Source organism: Bombus vosnesenskii, unplaced genomic scaffold (genome assembly GCF_011952255.1).
Source record: "Bombus vosnesenskii isolate JDL3184/JDL3185 unplaced genomic scaffold, Bvos_JDL3184-5_v1.1 scf7180000014105, whole genome shotgun sequence".
Classification (NCBI taxonomy): domain Eukaryota; kingdom Metazoa; phylum Arthropoda; class Insecta; order Hymenoptera; family Apidae; genus Bombus; species Bombus vosnesenskii.
In genome coordinates this window covers 433,929-455,465 of record NW_022883371.1, presented here as the reverse complement: position 1 = coordinate 455,465, position 21,537 = coordinate 433,929, and the positions used below count along the sequence as shown (strand labels likewise).

Genomic DNA, 21,537 nt, shown 5'->3' with positions numbered 1-21,537 from the left:
TAATATTTTATATTTTTTGACATGTCAAGATGATCTCGAATTTTTTAAATGATAGCGTATATTTTCTACAACATTAATCGATCCTGCTGGACATTCTCTACAAAAAAATATTAACCTATTTCTGCTGAATACCGTTAGTAGATATTATAACTTCAATTTGTCAAATTTAATGTATGAGAGACAAGAACAGAATCGAAACAGTCTTCTTATGTTTATGTATATTAAAATATACGAAGCCATTTAAAAGCTGTTTAAATAGTTTTTTAAATAGCATTAAAAAAAAATAATCTCAGAATACAAAAAAACAGTGTTGTATCAATCTGATGAATACTTTTAAATTAAAACATAATTCGTTTAAAATGTTTTTCGATAAATAATAATAAATATAGGTAACGAGTTATTTTAGGTAGTTCTTCTTATTGAATCACCCTATAACAGAGATTCACCTACATACATATTTCTTCCCACCACCTACAATTTTTCGTTCAGTTAATTGGAGTTCATACATAATACATAATAATGTTACAAATTTGTATCGACTGTGAAACATGAGAATGGGTCACATAACGCGTACTCCTACTGTTTACATCTTATTGTTAGACGTTCATATAAGTGGATTGACGCTCGGTGGTAACTAAATAATAAAATAAAATAATAGGAGTTCAGCTAAAGTTCAGTTAATTTTAAGCTCAGTTAACTATTATTAAAGTTAAGTATTATTAAAGTTAAAGAAATTTAGTTCATACAAATAGAGTCCATATAAACGGAGTTTCTTCTACTGTTAATATATATTATAATTATGCTAATAACTAAATAGACTTTACAAGATTCATCTTTTAATGAATTGATTAATAATAGCTATAAAATGCTATAAAGAATAAAAATAATTTGTATATTGTTTGTATAATATCTTTTTACTGATTAAAAGTGTAATAAATATTTTTTTGTACTAGTATAAATTATATACTTTAAATTTCCTTATGCAATTTAAAAACATTTTTAAATTTAAAACATTATTAAAATATAGTTTTAATATATCAAAATAGACTATAAACAATGATAATAACAATATAATATATATTATATAATATTACTAGTTTTAATAATTCTAAAATGCAATGTCACAGGTAAAAAAATTAGAGTATTGTAGAATAATTGTATAAAAATTAATTATTTGCGTTTGAGATAGGACTGATTGAACTAAATTTGTAAAAAAACAGTTTTCCTTCTAATAATGTTTAATTTTTTTTTAAATAAATTTGTGGAAAATGAACATTCTATATGTTCTACAATGCAAATAATTTTAAGAGATATGTTTTATATACCATTATAAATTAAAAGCAAATAGATTAAAAGAGAAGTGTTAATAATACTATATATAAAGTACAATATATTATACAGCGTGCAACACTTGAACAAGAACTCCTAAATATCTCTGTTTTATTTATAGTTTTACGAAAAAAGATTCTTATGGTAGAAAAACAAACTTTTTTTCGAAGTTTTCTTTATGAAATTTCAAGACCATTAGCATTTTTTAAAATCTTTTTTATTAATGCAAATTTGCATATATGTTTATATATGCATTTTTATTTCTTTTTATTTTGCATACAGCCATTACGTTACTTACATTCAGGGGGCACATTGATTGTTTCTATACATTGATGCATCTTCCACAGAGTAGAGAAAAGTTTTAATGTTATAAATATTTCTCAAAATTGGCAATGAGTTATTTTAATATGAAACCAAGTTTACAAAAGTAAAAATTAATCAGTTTAGCTTCTGAAAGGTCTCATTTATATATACTTAGGATTATGAAATAAAATCAACCATATTTTGTAATAAATAAAACAATTTAATGGAAGTAACACAAATCCTTATTACTGTAACTTTTATATACATTAATGACTTCATAATTTGTAAAAGTACAAAAAAAAATATAAATAAGAATTAGGGATACAGACATTTTTGAAATAATATTTTTAAATATCTTTTTAATGCTCAATTTAAAAATAATAAATTATTTACAAAACATTGCATAATATACACATTTACTTGAACAGAAGTAGCAATCAAATGGTAGTAGAGTAGATTCTGTTGACTTTATAATATTTGTTGCTATATTGCAATCAAAACTCACAAATTTTCTTAGATAATAATGAAAACATGGATTTCCACAGAGACAATACTTTGCCTCATCTAAATACTTTACCAATGTAAATGGAATTATGCTTGCATCATATGAACATCTATATAAAAAAAATATGTTTTTTAAAACATTTCTGCTATTGATATATCTACATCATCATAATTCAAACATAAATTAAGATAGATATACATGTTCACTTCATTTTTTGTTACTAATTATTAAACCAAAAATAAAATAGCTATTTAAATTACATATCGTACAAACCTTGTTTTCAGAAATGACGTAGCTGCACATTCAGTTAAACTTGGCACATTTATTTTAGACTTAGAATATAATGCATAATGTACAGAAGAAAAGTCATTGTTTGATACGTCTACTGTAATCAAATGTAAATTCCTTATACTTCCAGGTAAGTAACGTAATTTGTTTTTTGATAGATCTAAATATTTTAAATTATGTAAATTTCCAAGACTCTGTGGTAAGAATGATAACATATTCTGACTAGCCTTCAAATTAACAAGACTCTCAAGTTTTCCAATTTGTTGTGGTAATTTGTATAACTGAATTAAAAAATATATTAAATAATGAAATATAAGTAAAACTTATAATAAATATTTTTATAAGATATGAAATGGACATACCAAATTATTACTTATATCCAATAATTTTAAGTTAGATCTTATAGCAACTTGATTTAACCATACCCATTTGAAAGCCCTATCAAGCCGGTTTTGTGATAAAATAAGTTCTTGTAAATGCTGTAAAGTGCCAAGTTCGTTTGGTAAAGATGAAATTTGATTGTTAGACAAATTTAAAATTCTTAAGCTTTGGAGTCTTAAAATTTGCCTATCGAATGATTTTCTATTTAATCCTACTAAATATAATTCTTCAGTTGTTCTTGGAAAACCTTCTAAAGTTGGATATTCAGAAGATTTATTAATCACTACTTTAATCTTTGGTGCAGAACTCATACATTTTGGGTTCAAATTTGAAATATCAAGAACTGATGGATCAACCTTTTTAATTATTGCAAGTTTTAAAATGTGAATAAAACTTTTGAGTTGAATTTTATCAGACTGAATAATTAAATCATGAGGTGGTTCTATAAAGCTAATTGTGGCTTTTCCTTCATTAATAAATTTTATATATATTTTGTCTACATTATTATTAACCTGAAAGAAAATGAAATATAAAATTTTTCAATTTTTTCCTAAAAAATATATATATATTTTCTTAAATAATTTACACATATTCAGATAAATTATTATAATTTATGAAATGTATTGATATAGACATTTTACCTTGTATTTAGTACCATGCTTATTTTGTAATGTTTGCAAAAGCAGATATATGTCCATATTTTTTACTGTTTGTCTCCCAATTGCTATTATGGAACGTAATGACTTTCTTCTTATTACATTTGTTGTAAATAATCTATTGTTTACTTTTATGTTACAATGAAGTTTCATGTTAAACAGATGACTGTTAAGCAAAATACAAAAATTATCTTATTATTTCAGTAAATATTTAATATTAATAATATTTCAAAATTATCATATATTTTTTAATATTAATAATTTAAATATTTTAATTAATTTAATACGTACTTGTTTAACTAGATATTTGCAATTATACACCGTGACAATATGTTTTTTAATAGCTCACAATAAAACATAAACAAATCGTTCTTCGCGCGTAGAATAAGAAACAACTGAATACATGTAAGTACTAGGCACTAACAAAAACTATTTAACCTATAAATTTTCATATGTCAGCTGTTGTACATATAAATTTCAGTATTTTCAGAAACATAAATAATAAAACTATTCATTAGTACACTCACTTTTAATTTAAATAAATGTAGGAGTTATTTATAAATTAAAATATCTTGTAGTTGACTAAGAAAAACAGATTTTAACAATAGCACCTGAAGGCGGGAAAATAAACGGACGAAAACCGTTAACGATTTTGAAAGGTATAACGAATACAAGAATTGTATTTATTACGTTGAATAGATTAATATTATATATGTAAATATACAATTAATTATATATATTGATATAAGTATATTTTATATAATACAGATTGTTAATTTTACTTTAAATTGAGATTGACTAATTTATATATTAAAATGTATTTGTATATTTATTAATGTACTGTAAAGGCTTTAGTAACAGAGAAGTTTATTCATGTAAATTTCTGGTGTGTATTAATTCAGGTATTCAGTAGTACGTATTCATATATTCTTTTTTTATAAAATATTTATAAATTTGTGCATATACAAATGTAATTTATTGCAATTAAAAATAAATATATATATTACATATTTTATTTTTTATAAAAATACATAAGTAATTATCTAATGCCAAGTAATAATATTATGTAAGTATTATACGTATACATATATACTTCAACTTCAGATTTGTTTTATTAATTCTTTTCAAATATATTCATTGTACAAAGGAATACATACACGATAAAAAATATGTAATAATGATTTCCTTCTATATCATCTATGTGCCAAATTTTGAAGGTCACTGTGAGTTGTTAGATAGAACATTATATTTTTTTATAGAAATTAAAACAATATTTATTGATATTTAAAAAATTTATTGATATATACACCATGATAATATTGTCATAAATGATATTTAAATTGTATATTTTTTATAGCTATTTGGTATGATTACGCATTATGCATAGGAAGGTCGATATTTATTATAAAAACGATTTTCGACTAGCTAGCTTGGTTACAGTCAACATTACTTTCATGTACATTTCTTTTATTAGATATAATATTATGGAACATTTTTATATGTAAACGTAGTTTATTGTTTATTGTAAATTTCTATTTCACTTTCCTCTCTTTCCTTTAATTTTTCATTTATCTGTTTCCCTCATTTTCTCAGTTCTTCTATACCTACCTGGTTATATTTACATGTATTGATACATCTTATTCTTTCCTTTTCCTATTTAGTTCTCATCTAATTTTTAATCTTTTCCTCTATGCACTTCTTCAACAATGGCTTCATTGAATTTCTTTCTGCCTTTTCTTTAAATCTGGCTTATCTATTAACTGATTTAATCTTGAATCTATTTCTCAATGTTTTTTTTCTTACGATGTAATTAGGTATCCATTTATTCAATTTTAAGAATTTACTATTTACATATAATATGACTGAATCATTGCAATAACTTTAAAAACCAAGTATTTCATTGTTATTTATAGCATAAATATCTAGTTAATTCTTTTTTATTAAATATGTGATTTTTTTTTTATTTCAACAGAAAAGTGGAAAATATTCTGTTCAAAAAATTTAAAATGACCTTTGAAGCTTGATACACAAATAATATAGAAGAAAGTAATCATTGCAACATTTTTAACATCAAATTATGTGATTTTATATATTTCGTTATATAGAGAAAGAATATTTATGAATAACTTAAGACTGTCAATTTAAAACACTTAATATTAATAATATTATCATAAGGCAGGAAATGAAATAGTGAAAATATTTCTAGGTCACCAAATTTTTTATATTGTGTTACAATGAAGTCTGTTGCATCCAAATCTAATTATCAACCATCTATAGTTGACATGTTTTATAAACAACTTGCTATGGGAAAACAAATAAGTTATGATGCAAATAACGATAGAGAATTACAGAATTCACAAAGCATTAAAACAGAAAATAACATATCTTTGAAAAGTGAGCAAGATAAAGAAAACCATTATCCAGGAACAAATGAGGACTATTCTGATAAACATGTTGAAAAAAAAGTCAAGTTTAAAGATACTACAATTTTACCAACATCTAAAATTAAAAGTACAAATACATTTCATAGTAAATGTGAATATTGTCGTCAGAAATTAAATGATGATATCAAAATTTATCAGGGTCATCCAAATGGTGCTGTAGATGAAGATATTGCTTTAACTGATCCAAAGTTATGTTTATTTAATGGTAATGAATCTTTTATACATGAAAGCGATCAACGCCCTCAAAATAAATTGACTTATTTCAGGTAATATTTTTCTGTTTTTTATAAACATGTATATTTTATAAAAAAATGATAAAACTATCAAAATTTTAGTGTTTATGATAAAAATGGCCACTTGTGTGCTTTTGACACTGGACTTATAGAAAAGAATGTAATGTTATACTTTTCTGGATATATAAAAGCTATTTATGAAGAAGATGCATCACCAGAGAATGGAGTGCCAGCAAAAGATATGGGTCCTATAAATGAGTGGTATGTATCTGGTTTCGATGGAGGAGAACTAGCTCTTATAGGTTTTAACACAGCATTTTGTGAATATATTCTAATGGATCCATCTGAAGAATATGCCCCTTTTATGGATGTTGTCAGAGAAAAAATATATATGAGTAAATTGATTATCGAGTTTCTTTTAGATGAAATTAATCCCAGTTATGAGGATCTGCTCAATAAGCTTCAAGTAATTTAAATTTATTATTAAACAAGTCATAAATAGTATAATTAATATAATACAATACTAAACTTATATCATTTTCACAGACAATAGTACCACCTAAAGGTATTACAAAATTTACTGAAGATTCTCTACTAAGACATGCACAATTTATATGTGATCAAGTATTATCATTTGATGATTCTGCTTCAGCAGAAGATACTCTTCTTATTACAAGTCCTTGCATGCGAGCATTAGCAAACCTTGCAGGTGTTACATTAGGAAAAAGAGTAAGCCTTCGTCAAATGCGACTTAGAGAACAAAAAGTTAGGAAACCTGCTTGGACTAAAGCAACTACTACACAATTAGTTAACAATATGTTTGAAAATATATTTGCAGATCAGTTAACTAAACATAATGATACGATAACAATGGTAAACTTTCAATTTTCTAAATTAATATGTATATTAATATAACAAATAATTATTAATTGTACACAAATTGTAAATTGTAAACAATTAATTGTATATATAAAGTCTCTTTATAAAGTACATATACGTTTTAAATGATAAATACAAATAAACTTTATATAAACTTCAGGTTTGTTTCTTTTTTATACCATTAGGGACCTAAACGACAAAGATGTGGAGTATGTGAACATTGTCAACAACCTGATTGTGGTCTTTGTAATGCTTGTAAAGATATGATAAAATTTGGGGGAACAGGAAGAGGCAAACAGGCTTGCATTAAAAGAAGATGTCCCAATATGGCTATTCAAGTAAAACAACTATTTAAGTAATTGTGGTAATCACAATCTAATATAATAAACATTTTGTATCTTTATTCAGGAAGCAGATGACTCTGATCCAGAAAATGAAGATCAATATGATACTTTAAGAATTGAAGTAGAAGAATGCAGAAGAAAAGTTTTTAAAGAACTTAAAAAAGATATTGTATGGATAGGAGATCAAATAGCCAGTAATAATCTGAAAACCTTTTACAGATCTGTTATAGTAGGTGATGAAAAAATAGAAATAAATGATTATGTACTTGTTGAACCAAGAAATCCAGCAATTCCATCACATGTTGCCAAAGTTATTTACATGTGGGAAAATAAAAATGGTATAAAACAATTTCATGCAAATTGGTTGCATAGAGGAAATGATACTATTCTTGGGGAAACATCAGATCCTATAGAATTGTTTTTGAGTGATGATTGTGATGATGTACCATTTAAATCTGTTAGATCTAAATGTACTGTTATTTTTAAAAATGTACCGAAAAATTGGGCCGAATTAGGTAGTATATTTAACATTCATTGATCAAGTTTTTAATACAAATATCAAAACAAAAAATGTTTTTGACTCTATAATCATAGGTAATATGGATTTAAATTCTGAAAATGAAATAAAAGACTTAGATGGTAAAACATTCTTCTATCAGAAACGTTATACACCTGCAACAGCCAGATTTGAAGACCCATTACCAGATCCAAAATGTCTTCCTAAAGAAAATAGACATCGATTTTGTCCTGCTTGTGCGCATTTACGGGAAGTGGAACAATTCAATATGCCAAAGGTATGTAAAATTAATACTGTTCATTTTACTTGTGTTATACAGGATGACAAGGAAATAAATGATCAAACTTTGGTACCGTATTCTATTGTTTCTAAGGATGAAAAAAAGGTCATACGTTCGGAAATTCTTTCTTTTCAAGATATAGACACTTCTTGCTTAGATCAAAAATATAGTAAGATAATACCATTATACAAACTAGTCAAATTATAATTTAAACATAAAAAAAGTAAACTGTATGAAAGTATCATTTTGTGAATGTTATTTTTCAGCAAATAAGCTAATCAATATAAACAAATTAAAGACAAATTCACGTTTAGTTTAGTTTATGTCAATTGCATTTAGTTTATGTCAGTATGAAAAGAGCAATATAGGGTATTGAGAAAAACACATTTTTTCACAAAATTAGAATTATTTAAATATTGAGACAATTTATATATGAGGTACTTGAAATCAAAGGGATGCAAGTAACATTTTTCTAATATTGAGGAAATCAAGTTTGAAATTCAAATGTATTAAAAAAATATCATGTAATATCTCTATGAAAACTAAATTATATTTAATGCTTAACATATATATAGTAAGGAACATATACACAAATTTCTACTGAATTTCATCTTTTAGTTTATGAATTATTAAATATTTGAATTATGAGAACTTATTTCAATATTATTTGCTTAGCAGTAAATTTTTCTGACCTTAAATGATACTTTTATTCAATTAGTTGATTTAAATTATTTACAACATTATATTTAACGATTTAACTAGTCATTTTCATTCTTAATTCAAAAGCTTCAAAAATATCATCTGCATTCCTTTGGTCCTAAGTGCATATGATATTCTCATATGATATTAGAAATTTATAATGAAATAAGTATCATACAATATATCAGATTATTTTTTTTTATTGTTACATTATGTTATACAAGATGATAAAAGGTAAATTTACAATTTGTTTAACATAAACTTTATTTTCAATAACATTTATAATATTCATACTTTTTATATTTTAAGGTATATGAACGAATAGAAGAGAAGAGTACTAAGGAAGTTATTTATGGTTTAGTAAAATATAAAGGAGAAGACTATAGAGTTGGAACAACAGTATTTTTACAACCTAAAGCTTTTAATTTCAAATATAAAATTATACATCAAGACATTCAAAAACTAAAACAGGAGAATGTCGATGAAGATATGTACCCCGAATTTTACAGAAAATCTTCTGATCATGTGAAAGGTTCAAATTTTGATACCCCTGATCCTTTTTGTATAGGGTATATAAATGAAATATATGTTAGTAAAAATGATATGTTAGTTGCACCATCTGACATTAAGATTAAGGTAAATAAGCTATATAGACCAGAAAATACACACAAAAATGTTACATTAATGGAACAAGCAGATTTAAATATGGTTTATTGGAGTGATGAAGGTACATTACAAAAATTTTATATTCTTATAAAAATCACATAGATATAAATTTTTGTATGTATATATACATAATATTTTGTAAAATAAATGATTTTTCAGTTTGTAACATCAAATTTATCGAGGTTGTTGGAAAATGCTATCTTGCTTACTCTGAAAATTTAAATCAAACTGTTGATGAATGGACTGCTGAAGGACCGAATCGATTTTATTTTAATGAAGCTTATAATGCACAAGAGAAAACATTTAATGAACCACCATATCACGCTATTAGCATTGGTAAAAGTGGTAAAAGTAAAGGTAACCTAAAGTTTAAAGGGAAGAAAACAGAAGAGAGTGAAAAAAGAGCATTTGTTAGTAGACCTATTGAATATAATAAAATATCAAAAAAATTGAGAACATTGGATGTATTTGCTGGGTGTGGTGGTATGTAGTTTACTGCAAAATTCTTGCAAAATTCTACAATTTATTATATATTAATTGTTATTATATAATTTTAACATAGTAAATTGAAAAAATGAATAATTTGAACTAATTTATTTTAAAGGGTTATCTGAAGGTTTACATCAAGCTGGAATAGCTGAAAATCTTTGGGCTATAGAAAAAGAAGAAGCAGCTGCTAATGCATACCGACTAAACAACCCTAATACAACAGTATTTACAGATGATTGTAATATATTATTAAAAAAGGTTATGGATGTAAGTAGTATTGTACAATTATACAAGTTGTAATTTGTGCATTAATTATATATTATGATTTATAATTGTCATATTATATCTTTGTTTACTGTACATATAATGTAATATAATAATTATAATTTTTAAACATTTCATTTTTAGGGCGAAACAACAAATGAGATTGGTCAAAAACTTCCTCAGAAAGGACAAGTAGAATTATTGTGTGGTGGTCCACCATGTCAAGGTTTTAGCGGCATGAATCGTTTTAATTCACGCCAGTATTCTTTGTTCAAAAACTCTCTGGTTGTTTCGTATCTATCATATTGTGATTACTACAGGCCCAATTTTTTTATTATGGAAAATGTTCGAAATTTTGTATCTTTTAAAAGAAGCATGGTTCTAAAATTAACATTAAGATGTCTAGTTCGTATGGGTTACCAATGTACTTTTGGTATCCTTCAAGCTGGAAATTATGGAGTCCCTCAGACAAGACGAAGGTTGTTGCAATTTTAAGTATAACTCATAATAGTTTAAAGTTGCTAATTTTTTGAATTTTATTTTATTATATTACATAGAATAATAATCCTAGCTGCTGCACCTGGACAAATACTTCCACAATATCCAGAACCAACACATGTTTTTAGTAAACACGCTTGTCAATTAAGTGTATTAGTTGATAATAAAAAGGTAAACAATATTTAGTACTATTAGACAATAGATAAGTGACATTTACAATTTAAGCTATATTACTATAAATACTAAATAACATTTCAGTATAGCACAAATTGCAGTTGGACAGAATCAGCACCATTTAGAACAATCAGTGTAAGGGATGCACTGTTTGATTTACCAGAAATTAAAAATGGTTGGAATAAAGAAGAGATGTCATATACAAACGATGCAATATCACATTTTCAAAGAAGAGTAATAATCAAATAAAAATATTTTAAGAGAATAAAACAGTTACTCTTTGCAGACAACAAATTCATAGTACATTTTAAATTTATACCTTTTCAGATTAGAGGAAAACAATATCAACCATTATTAAGAGATCACATATGTAAAGAAATGGCACCTCTTGTAGAAACTAGAATAGCTCATATTCCAGTCGCTAGTGGTTCTGATTGGCGTGATTTACCAAATATTACTGTAAGATTAAGTGATGGTACTTATTCCAAAAAATTGTAAGTAAAGTATAGTTTATCAAACTTTATCTTATGTTTAAAAATATTGTATACATTAAATTTTTTATTTAAGAGAATATACTCATGATGATAAAAAGGTTGGAAAGAGTTCTACAGGAGCATATCGTGGAGTATGTAGTTGTTGTATGGGAAAGCAGTGTGATCCTACAGATAAACAATTTAATACTTTAATTCCATGGTGCTTACCACATACAGGAAATCGTCATAATCATTGGGCAGGTTTATATGGTAGATTAGAATGGAATGGATTTTTTAGTACGACTGTTACAAATCCTGAACCTATGGGAAAACAGGTATGCAAAACTATTATCTTAAATTTAATTATCAAATAATTAAAAACATTTAACATATATGTATACTTTATATTTATATACATTTAATTATTATTATTAAAAATATACAGTATTTCTAACACCAGGCAAGCTGGATTATATTTTCATTCCAAATAAAGTTAGAAAAGTCATAGAGGAAAATTTTATACTATTTAACGAGGTCTATCATCCTGTGGAGCAATTTTTTATATAAGATCATCTGCACATTTGAAAAAAATGTTCTTTTACAGTCTTTTCTTAATTTTGCTTGGAGTAAAGATGCATACATAAAGCTCCTTACTCAGTTACTAAAATTATTTTGTTAATACAAAAAGCTATGCTTTTAACCCATTTGCATCATGGCCCTACTTAAGGTGCCATTTGAAGGCATCAGCGGCGTTCAACTGATGACTGGTCCCCATCACCGCGTGCGATCGGTCGTAGGTGCAGTAAATGACATCCGAATTCTTCATGGAATTCATCGAAAATTTACTGTTCAAAACGATTGGTAGATAATGTTACCTCGCAAACACAGCATCTTACATTCTTTACAACAAAGGAAAAAAATAAAAATTATTTATTTAAAAAAAAATTATTTAGATTAAAATGGAAATTAGATCATATTATTTCTCATGGAATTCTTTAAAATGGTCAATACATAATGGTACATCGCAAATATGGCATTTGAAGACCGTTTCTCTTCGAGTATGTTTAGATAAGCATGCAACACATCGCTTTGACGTTCTGCTTCCCTTTGCTAGAATTGGAGGTATCCGAATAGGAAAATGCCTGCCAGTATATCGCGTTATTGAATCGGTAGATGCCTCACTTTTATATTTGGTAAATATTCGCCAATAATTTCTTCGGCTAATTGTTGTTTAACAATATGAAAAGCTCGATCCTTTTTATGATTTTTAAAAATTACATAACTGTTTAGTAACATCATGTCTATGAGGTAAAAAAATATTTTCTTATAGACTTCTTTACATCTTCGCATACTATGAAATGTACTTAATATTTGATCGTCAACATCAACTCCACCCATATTCTGATAATAATCAATTACTACTGTTGGTTTTACACATTTTTGTCTGGTATATCGGTCTGTTTTCTTCGTTTCAGCAAATTCTAAACTATGCATAGTTGTTAGTAAAATGACATCTTTTTTATCCTTCCATTTTATCGCCGCCATATCTCTTGTAGAATATACTACAGCTTCTCCCCTTTGTAATTGGTGTACTTTTAGTTCTCAAGGCATTTGTTTCCTATTAATTCTCGCAGTTCCACATACGTTTGTTTTCATGTCATGTAATTTTCGATACAATTTCAGTGAACTGTACCAATTATCAATAAATAAACAATATCCTTTGTGCAATAACTCACTCTCTTCCAACAAATTCATCACAACATTTCTGCTAGCAGATCCGGTATCACTTTTATCTTTTTCTGTATATATATTGAAATTGTGTATGTATTTCGATTTCAAATCACACAGTTTATAAAACTTAACACCAAATCTTGCTTGTTTTGTTCGAATAAATTGAATATAATGTAAATGGCTTCTACATTGCATTAATGATTCATCAATCGAAATGTTTTTATGTGGTACATACATACTAATGAAAGTTTTTTTTATTATTTGAATAACTTCTCGGATTTTTGTGAGTGCATCATTAGAATTATTATTACTGGAAAAATGTAGATTTTTAGCAATAGAAACAAATCGCTTACAGCCCATAATATTCTTAAAATATGGTGTTTCTATGCTTTGATCTACAGTCCAATAACTCTGAATATTTGGTTTAGAAACTAAACTCATTAAAATGTTTAAAGCAATAAATACTTTTAGTTCATCTTCTGAGAGAGGCATAAAATTTACATCGGTTTCTCCATGTTTATTTGTTTCTGTAACTAGCTTTGTAACTAATTCTTCGTTAAAAAATAATTCAAAAACTTCCCTTCTTAACAGGTTTTGCGTACTAACAGTTGCACCACCCACACTTGAAAAATCATGTATAATTGGCGTATGATTTTCAGCTTTCCACATGTAATCATCATTTCTAAAACTATCGCACTGATCAACTTCGCTGTTTTCACTTGATGAGATCTTACAGATACGTTTTCGAGTATGTCCTATTTCTATACTTTGATCCAAATCATCAAGATCGTCAAAATCCACTAGGGCAACTAAATTTTAGTTTACATTATAAAATTAAAATATTTTTTAAATTTGAATTTGTTAAATTTGATTAAGATTGACAGTACTTATTCATAGTGGCAGTTAAAAAGATTTTCACAACAAAAGTAAGACTTATTTAGAAAATAATGAACTGATATAGGCGAGCTGCTCACAAACGGGTCAAACGTGATCTCCCACATCTGAAGAATACTTAGCGACTGGAATAAAAAGCAGTCGCAGTCTCGTGGATTATTCCGCGCTTGGTGATAGAAGACAGTCGCAGCGCGTTGATTAATCCGCGCTTGGATGCAAATGGGTTAAAATGTTTCAATATTTAATTTTATGTATCATATCTTTTTATATAATTCATATAATTAACTTATACTTGGTATAATATGAATCATAATTTTAATTAAAATCATATACAGTTAATGTAAATAATCGATTTAATCTTTAAGGGTCGTGTGTTACATCCAGTACAAACTCGAGTAGTAAGTGTACGCGAATGTGCTAGATCTCAAGGATTCCCTGATTCTTTTCGATTTTATGGCACTATACTTGATAAACATCGACAAATTGGAAATGCGGTTCCTCCACCACTTGGAGTAGCTATTGGTCATGAACTAAGAAAATGTATGCGAGATGAAAGTGTGATAACTGAAACTGATACAGAGTTGCAATTAAAATCTCATTGAGTTAAATCTAAAACACATGATAAAAACGTAGAAGAAAACACATAATGAAACATGGAATATTAAAAAAATGAATTTAACTGTGACTTAACTGAAACATTTACAAGTTATTAGATATTCATATAATGTAAAAGTACTTCTAAATTACTATATCTAATTATTTATTTTAATTTCATATAAATATCAAATATAATTTATAAATATATTTATTCAATCTACTTATTTGTATCTTTTATATATGATTTTGAGAAGATGTATAATTTTTATCTTTGTATAATGTATTTTAAAGCTCAAATAAATATCCATAAATATATATAAATAATGCGTCTGTATTATGTATGTCAATATTGGTTGCCACAAATGTCAAACTAGAGGCAGATTTCATTGTAGTGGTACCGAGTATTTTGCAAATATCTTGAAAAATAAGATCGACCATCGATTACATGTATAAGAAAAAGTTATTCAAAATATTAAGTTTACAACATATCCAGAAATTATTGAAATCGAAGAGTAGGTAACTTTTCTGCAGCTTCATTTCCATCTTTTTAATTTTATTTTTTCTGATTAAAAAATTGAAAAACCCATACAATTTATTAATGTTATTTTTCTATTTAATAAGTCGTATATACATATGTTAGTGGATTTTGTAAACAAACTTTTAGTATTCATGATATTTTTGCGAACTTCTATTTTCTGTTTTGGTATATGTTCATATGTGACATCTGCTCCTTTGTTTTGTAAACTGTAACATTTCCAGCCGATCGCGATGTACATATTTATGACAATTTTTGTATCTTTTTTGCAGCTTTCGACTGCGAGTAAAATTTTCATCGTCTGATATAATATAAGCCATAAGACTTTGAGGACATAAACAGAGACAAAATAGAAGTAGCTATATCTATACTGATATAGAGTCACGCATCATACATTGTACGATAATGGTGGCAAAAAAGATTTGTGCGTTATAGCAATATCGGATCTTGTCAATTAATGATTTATAATTTTGAACAAGAATAAAGTTCATAGTATTATTTTATGTTACTTATCTTCCTATTTGGCTTTACTAATAGCCAAGATTTCGAAATATTTCACTTTAATGATTGATTTAAATCATTAATTTGTATCTTAATATATATATGTACTTATAGACAAAAGAGAACCGAAGATTGCAGCAGGTTCAATCCATATTTTAAATTAAATTGTCTTTTCAATTAAAAATTTTAACTCAAATATGATTTTTTATAATCTTATAAATATAATTAGAGGCCATCATAAATCATACAGGGTGTATTCTCTAAGATTAATCACTATTTTTTAGACATTTTCGATAATCTGCCAAAAAAATGTTTTGAACTAAAATTCAATTTTCGATCCGCTATACATTTGGATACTAAAAATTGTATATTATTACATATATATTTATTAAAGGTATTATAGTCTTCCAATAATATTTATATTGAAGATATAATATTATAGTTTAAATTCACTTAATAGTCAAAGAAGATATTTTTGTAAATACATTTATCATATTATATTTTCATTTGAATTTATTGTAGAGTAAATACACTTAGATATACTCATAACCCATAAAACAAATAAATTAACTGCTGTTATAATTAAATATAGGCATATTATTATTAAGTTACTTGATTTTATATAAATTTGATTTATTTGACAGAATATGAAAAATTAAAAGAATATATTTATATGAAATCATAAATAAATAGAAAATAAATTAATTTATTATCCTTATTTAATACATTACTTTATACAACACCATTTCTTAAAACATCTAATCTATTTAATTTGATAAATCCAGAATTATAAATCTATCAATCTGATAAGAATATTGTAGTTTTAATGACATATGATAAAAGTACATTGTGTATCATAACGAAAGTTAAGAATTCTATAAATCAGAAGTAATGATATCTATTTCCAGGAGAATCTTTCTCTACACTGTTGTTAGTTTATTGAAATACTAAGAAAACATCAGTAATTAAGGTTAAGTGATGTATTGTTTAAATATAAACATTAAATAAATTTTGATTTTATAATAGTTTGTAATATATACTAAACTTGGTACAAATTCTGTATTCTTAAAATTAATCATTTTTTAAATTATCTGTTATTGTAGAAATACAACCTCACTTTCACTTTGTGACATTTAATCCATATGGTAACAACAGGTATTATTGCACGCGTAATAAATCGTATATATTTTAATAAACATAAATAAATAAGCAATGGAATCTTCTCAATTAAAAAATATTTTTAATATCAAATATGTGAAAAAATGCAGCGATGATATTCAATATGGAACAGCCGGCTTTAGAGCGAAGTATGTGATTATTTTATCTTATCAAGTTAATGAACTAACGTATTAATTTTTTATTTAATACCCTAGTTATATGTAAATATATGTATATTATGTATATGTATATTCATTTTAATTAAATATTAATTTTATATAATTGTATCCAGAAATAATTGCTTGAAAAGATATTTTAACATTAATTTCTTTTCTTATGATATTATCTATATTTGTATTAGAAAGCTTTTTCTAGCTGCAATTGTTTTGAAGTTATATATGCATATATGTTTTTAAAGCTATAAATATAGTTTTTACATAGTTCTTTAATTTATTATTAGGGCAAATGTTCTTGAACATGTTCTATATAGAATGGGATTGCTAGCAGTATTGAGATCTAAAGTTAAAAATGGTAAGTTCATGCATAAAATTTATGAAACTATATTTTTGTAATTAAATTCTTTGTTTCATATTATCCATGTACTTTCCTTGTAAAATTGAATTAAAAATATCTGATTTTTCCATAGCTGCAATTGGTTTAATGATTACGGCAAGTCATAATATTGGGTCTGATAATGGTGTGAAACTTATAGATCCAGCTGGTGAAATGTTAGAAGCAGCTTGGGAACATATAGCTACCAACTTAGTTAATGTAGAAGATTCAAATTTAGTTTCTACAATAGAGCATATTATAAAAGAACAAAATGTTAACATGTCTACAAATGCAGTTGTAATAACTGGTAGAGACACTAGAGAAAGTAGTCCTACATTATTAAATGCTGCTCTTGCAGGAATTGAAGCCTTACGCGGATTTGTACAAGATTTTGGTATAGTTACAACCCCTCAGTTACATTACCTTGTTGTATGTACAAACACAAATGGTAGTTATGGCGATCCCACTTTATATGGTTATTATGTAAAGTTATCAGAAGCATTTAAATATATAAGACAAAATATGGTTAACAATGGACAGTATGTTGCAGAATTGTTATTAGATGCTGCTAACGGTGTTGGAGCTAATGCCATAAGAGAATTTCAAAATTACATAGGAACAGCAATTGCAATTAATGTATATAATGATGGAGATGGGAAATTAAACCACATGGTATATTTCCTAATTATAATATTTTGATTTAATTGAAGTTCGATATTGTAATATCTGTTTTGAACAATTCATTGTAGTGTGGAGCTGATTATGTGAAAGTACAACAAGTACCACCTATAAATTTTCCTCTCAAATCAAATGTTAGATGTGCATCCATAGATGGTGATGCAGATAGAATTATTTACTTCTACATGGATGAAGATAATAAATTTCATCTTTTGGATGGTGACCGAATAGCAACACTTATTGCTGAATATCTTAAAGAACTTTTACAAGAAAGTAATTTATCACTTCAACTTGGTTTAGTACAAACAGCATATGCTAATGGTAGTTCTACTGATTATATTTCAAATGTGCTAGTATGTATACTTATTTTTATTTGCTTTTAATGTTCTGAAATATTTTAGAAAGATACATAAATTATATATTGGATTTATATTTATATGTATTATTTCTATAATTATCATTTTAGCAAATTCCAGTTGCTTGTGTATCAACTGGTATTAAACATCTACATAATAAAGCACTAGAATTTGATATAGGAATATATTTTGAAGCAAATGGTCATGGAACTGTACTTTTTAAAGAAACTACTATTGAAACAATTAAGAAAGCTATCATAAATCCAGAGTAAGTTTTATTTAATCTATAATAATGTTTGATATACCCTACTTTTTTTCTATTATTGCAATAACACGTAAATAGTGTAATTATTATATAACATGAATAAATATAAACTATCGTAAGTGAATATCTTTTGAATAGATTGAGATATTGAACTACTGTCTATTGGAATTTTTATGGCTTCACTTTTTATGGAATGGATATTGAACAATTATCTGTTGAAAGTTTTTAAAACTCTATTTCTTAAAAAGGCATTAAAAGTTTATAATAATTTTCATTTTCAAAACGCCTTTATCTGCCTATTAGTTTTTCTGTTGTTAAAAGATTAAGATTATCAAAATCTTTATTTTTTTCATTAAGAATACACATGTGTACACACGGATATACATATGTATATATATTACAGACAATCTACAAGTGAGAAAAGAGCTGCCTCGAAATTACTGAATATAATAAATGTAATTAATCAAACAGTTGGAGATGCTTTTAGTGATATGTTGCTAGTAGAAACAATTTTGCATGCGAAAGGCTGGGATATTATAGAATGGGAAAAAATGTACAAAGATTTACCAAATCAACAACTAAAAATAAAAATTAATGATAAAAATGTTATTACAACAACTAATGCAGGAAGACAATGTGTAACACCAGAAGGATTACAAAATGAAATTGATAAAGTAGTATCACAATATAAAAAAGGACGATCTTTTGTAAGGTAACATGTAATTTTTATTATAGCTATATATAAAAGTTGGTAAAATGTCTTATTAAACTGTTATTTTAAAACATCTTTCTATAAATATATATTATGAATAAACTTATAATATATCAATATTGACCCTTTAAAATTGGTAATTTAAAACATTTAAATAATAACATACTTGTTGGTTTATAATATAAATTATTTTTGTTAAAGTTAATATAGTTACAAATATTAATTTCATGAAATATTCTTTAGCTAACATGACTATTCTATTTATTTATTGTTTTATTTTTAGTACATAATAAATTGGGGATAATAAAAATGTACATAAATATTACGCATCATACAAAACTATAGAATTTTATCTAATAAAAATCTTTTTACCTTTTACTATTTTATTTGCTGAAAGAAATAACTTGCTCCATTGTGTGGAGCATCTTATATAAGTATATACAAAGCCAATTTAATTTATTTTGAAGAAATTATATGTTAAGACTTTTAATTCTTAGATATCATAAGAATACAAATATATGCATTTTATGTACATAACTAAATAAAGTTGTGCTAATGCATAAAATATTCAAATATTGGGTTGTCAAATAAGTCTTGTATGGTATAATCTTACATAGTAAGTTATGTTGTAAAGTATACAAATCTTATATAATAGGATTAAGTCTTAATATAAGCTTCATTCTAACACCTTGCAATAAATATAATTAAACTAAATATGCACCATTCTGTTCAATAATCTCCTGCCATCTACTGGGCAGTGCCATTACTATGGCAAATTCATATAGGATTTCTGTTATCTCTGAGCAAAAACGTGACCTTGGAAAGGTTTAAGACTTATCCAATAATTCAATAATATTCACAGTATTAATTAGAAAAATTTTTATTTTTAGACCGTCAGGAACTGAAGACATAGTACGAGTATATGCAGAATGTGAAAATTTATGCGACCTTAATAAATTAATTACAGATGTGGCATTGTTAGTCTACGATCGTGCAGGTGGAATTGGACCTAAACCTCAACTTTCCTAGTAAATAGTTATAGTTTTTCATTATTTGCTATACATATACATATATATCAATTTCATTTATATTAGTGTACAAGTCTTAAGAATTATAATTTATATAAATTGTATGTTAGTTGAGGGTATTATATTTTATATGAATAATAAATTATATATATATACAATATTATATACATATTATATATATATTATGTAACAGACACTACGATTTTTCAGGCACTTACGACAGTCTGATGAAGAAATGTTTTGAATGAAAATTAATTAGCTTCCAATCGACTACAAATTGCAATGTAAAAGATTTCCAAGAAGTTGATTTTTCGATAGAAAGTCAAGGTCACCTTGGCTTTTTTATGACATTTGTATTTTTGGCTTCATACCGTTATAAATGGTGTTAAAATGAGTTCAATGATTTACTACGTTATGATCTTAAAAATAAAAATTATTTTATTTCGATAAAATCACACGTTTTCAAATGTGTAATTTGATAATTTGTGAGCTTCAACAAGAAATATCATACACACATTACAAAAAGACCATAAACAGCGTACAAAAATAAAAATATTTTGTCTAGTATGTTATTAAACGTTTGTAAAACTTTAGTTGGGCATTTATGAATTTATACCTTGATCACTTTGGTTACCTGATTTGTCCTTATTAGATTCTTTTTGTTTATAGTCGGTGGTCTACAGTTTACGCTGTATTCAAAACCTTATATACCTAAAGCAACGAATCCGTGCAACATGTCCACACACAAGATATTCGTAATGACAAGATTGTAATAACAATCAATATAAATTTACTGCATTGTTCGGAACTGTGCTCTTAAAATTATGAGCTATAATTCGAGCATTTATTATAATTGAATGCACAAAGATACCATAATACTACATGAGCTATGTTTATTTCTGTAAGCTGTTTATGCTTTTTTTGTAATATACTGATTAACATTTTTCTTATTGAAGCTCACCATTTTTAAATATATAATTTGATTAAAATAACGTAATTTTTATTTTAAAGTCATAATATAATAAGTTGTTGAATTCATTTTAACATCATTTATAACGGTTAGAAGTAAAAATACATAATGTCACTTAAAAAAAGAAACTGATTATGA

General features: G+C 25.9%; 3 protein-coding genes across 7 annotated transcripts; 2 read left to right on the top strand and 1 right to left on the bottom strand.

Annotated features, from left to right (window-relative positions):
• Nucleotides 1-2,000: 2,000 nt before the first annotated feature.
• LOC117239563 (leucine-rich repeat protein 1) lies at nucleotides 2,001-4,134 on the bottom strand. The gene is made up of 6 exons (XM_033505240.1): nucleotides 4,074-4,134; nucleotides 3,754-3,900; nucleotides 3,448-3,628; nucleotides 2,788-3,318; nucleotides 2,411-2,706; nucleotides 2,001-2,246 (listed from the first exon to the last, which is right to left on the bottom strand). Exons 3-6 carry the CDS (start codon nucleotides 3,613-3,615, stop codon nucleotides 2,018-2,020), a joined length of 1,224 nt encoding a protein of 407 aa, XP_033361131.1. The 5' UTR covers nucleotides 3,616-3,628; nucleotides 3,754-3,900; nucleotides 4,074-4,134; the 3' UTR covers nucleotides 2,001-2,017.
• On the top strand, nucleotides 4,055-14,796 carry LOC117239562 (DNA (cytosine-5)-methyltransferase 1-like). 3 transcript variants are annotated; one of them, XM_033505237.1, is made up of 16 exons: nucleotides 4,055-4,121; nucleotides 5,669-6,172; nucleotides 6,242-6,605; nucleotides 6,686-7,012; nucleotides 7,204-7,356; nucleotides 7,427-7,877; nucleotides 7,957-8,156; nucleotides 9,168-9,585; nucleotides 9,684-10,007; nucleotides 10,129-10,280; nucleotides 10,422-10,756; nucleotides 10,835-10,946; nucleotides 11,034-11,183; nucleotides 11,277-11,443; nucleotides 11,517-11,757; nucleotides 14,413-14,796. In XM_033505237.1, exons 2-16 carry the CDS (start codon nucleotides 5,697-5,699, stop codon nucleotides 14,647-14,649), a joined length of 4,107 nt encoding a protein of 1,368 aa, XP_033361128.1. In that variant the 5' UTR covers nucleotides 4,055-4,121; nucleotides 5,669-5,696; the 3' UTR covers nucleotides 14,650-14,796. The 3 variants fall into 3 exon arrangements, with proteins under 3 accessions (XP_033361128.1, XP_033361129.1, XP_033361130.1); XM_033505238.1 differs by lacking the exon at nucleotides 4,055-4,121 and adding an exon at nucleotides 4,335-4,364; XM_033505239.1 differs by lacking the exon at nucleotides 4,055-4,121 and having other exon boundaries at nucleotides 5,839-5,973; nucleotides 6,045-6,172; nucleotides 14,413-14,795.
• A 1,679-nt stretch (nucleotides 14,797-16,475) lies between these two features.
• LOC117239608 (phosphoacetylglucosamine mutase) lies at nucleotides 16,476-21,022 on the top strand. 3 transcript variants are annotated; one of them, XM_033505321.1, is made up of 9 exons: nucleotides 16,477-16,650; nucleotides 16,784-16,987; nucleotides 17,299-17,369; nucleotides 17,485-18,062; nucleotides 18,140-18,421; nucleotides 18,535-18,692; nucleotides 19,093-19,401; nucleotides 20,292-20,429; nucleotides 20,640-21,022. In XM_033505321.1, coding segments are annotated over exons 2-9 (1,632 nt in total). In that variant the 5' UTR covers nucleotides 16,477-16,650; nucleotides 16,784-16,892; the 3' UTR covers nucleotides 20,641-21,022. The 3 variants fall into 3 exon arrangements, with proteins under 3 accessions (XP_033361214.1, XP_033361212.1, XP_033361213.1); XM_033505323.1 differs by lacking the exons at nucleotides 20,292-20,429; nucleotides 20,640-21,022 and adding an exon at nucleotides 19,685-19,766 and having other exon boundaries at nucleotides 16,476-16,650; XM_033505322.1 differs by lacking the exon at nucleotides 20,640-21,022 and having other exon boundaries at nucleotides 16,478-16,610; nucleotides 20,292-20,573.
• The last annotated feature ends 515 nt before the right edge of the window (nucleotides 21,023-21,537 follow it).

What these genes read in the sequence shown, in the direction of transcription:
- LOC117239563 (XM_033505240.1), bottom strand. Translation starts at nt 3,615, where the DNA reads ATGAAACTTCATTGTAACATAAAAGTAAACAATAGATTATTTACAACA. An exon ending in AGCATGGTACTAAATACAAG is followed by an intron (nt 3,319 to 3,447) that starts GTAAAATGTCTA and finishes ATTTTCTTTCAG; the next exon opens with GTTAATAATAATGTAGACAA. An exon ending in ACGTCATTTCTGAAAACAAG is followed by an intron (nt 2,247 to 2,410) that starts GTTTGTACGATA and finishes TTTTTTATATAG; the next exon opens with ATGTTCATATGATGCAAGCA.
- LOC117239562 (XM_033505237.1), top strand. Translation starts at nt 5,697, where the DNA reads ATGAAGTCTGTTGCATCCAAATCTAATTATCAACCATCTATAGTTGAC. An exon ending in GGTTTATTGGAGTGATGAAG is followed by an intron (nt 9,586 to 9,683) that starts GTACATTACAAA and finishes ATGATTTTTCAG; the next exon opens with TTTGTAACATCAAATTTATC. An exon ending in GGTACTTATTCCAAAAAATT is followed by an intron (nt 11,444 to 11,516) that starts GTAAGTAAAGTA and finishes TTTTTATTTAAG; the next exon opens with AGAATATACTCATGATGATA.
- LOC117239608 (XM_033505321.1), top strand. Translation starts at nt 16,893, where the DNA reads ATGGAATCTTCTCAATTAAAAAATATTTTTAATATCAAATATGTGAAA. An exon ending in GAGATCTAAAGTTAAAAATG is followed by an intron (nt 17,370 to 17,484) that starts GTAAGTTCATGC and finishes ATTTTTCCATAG; the next exon opens with CTGCAATTGGTTTAATGATT. An exon ending in ATGGGAAATTAAACCACATG is followed by an intron (nt 18,063 to 18,139) that starts GTATATTTCCTA and finishes AATTCATTGTAG; the next exon opens with TGTGGAGCTGATTATGTGAA.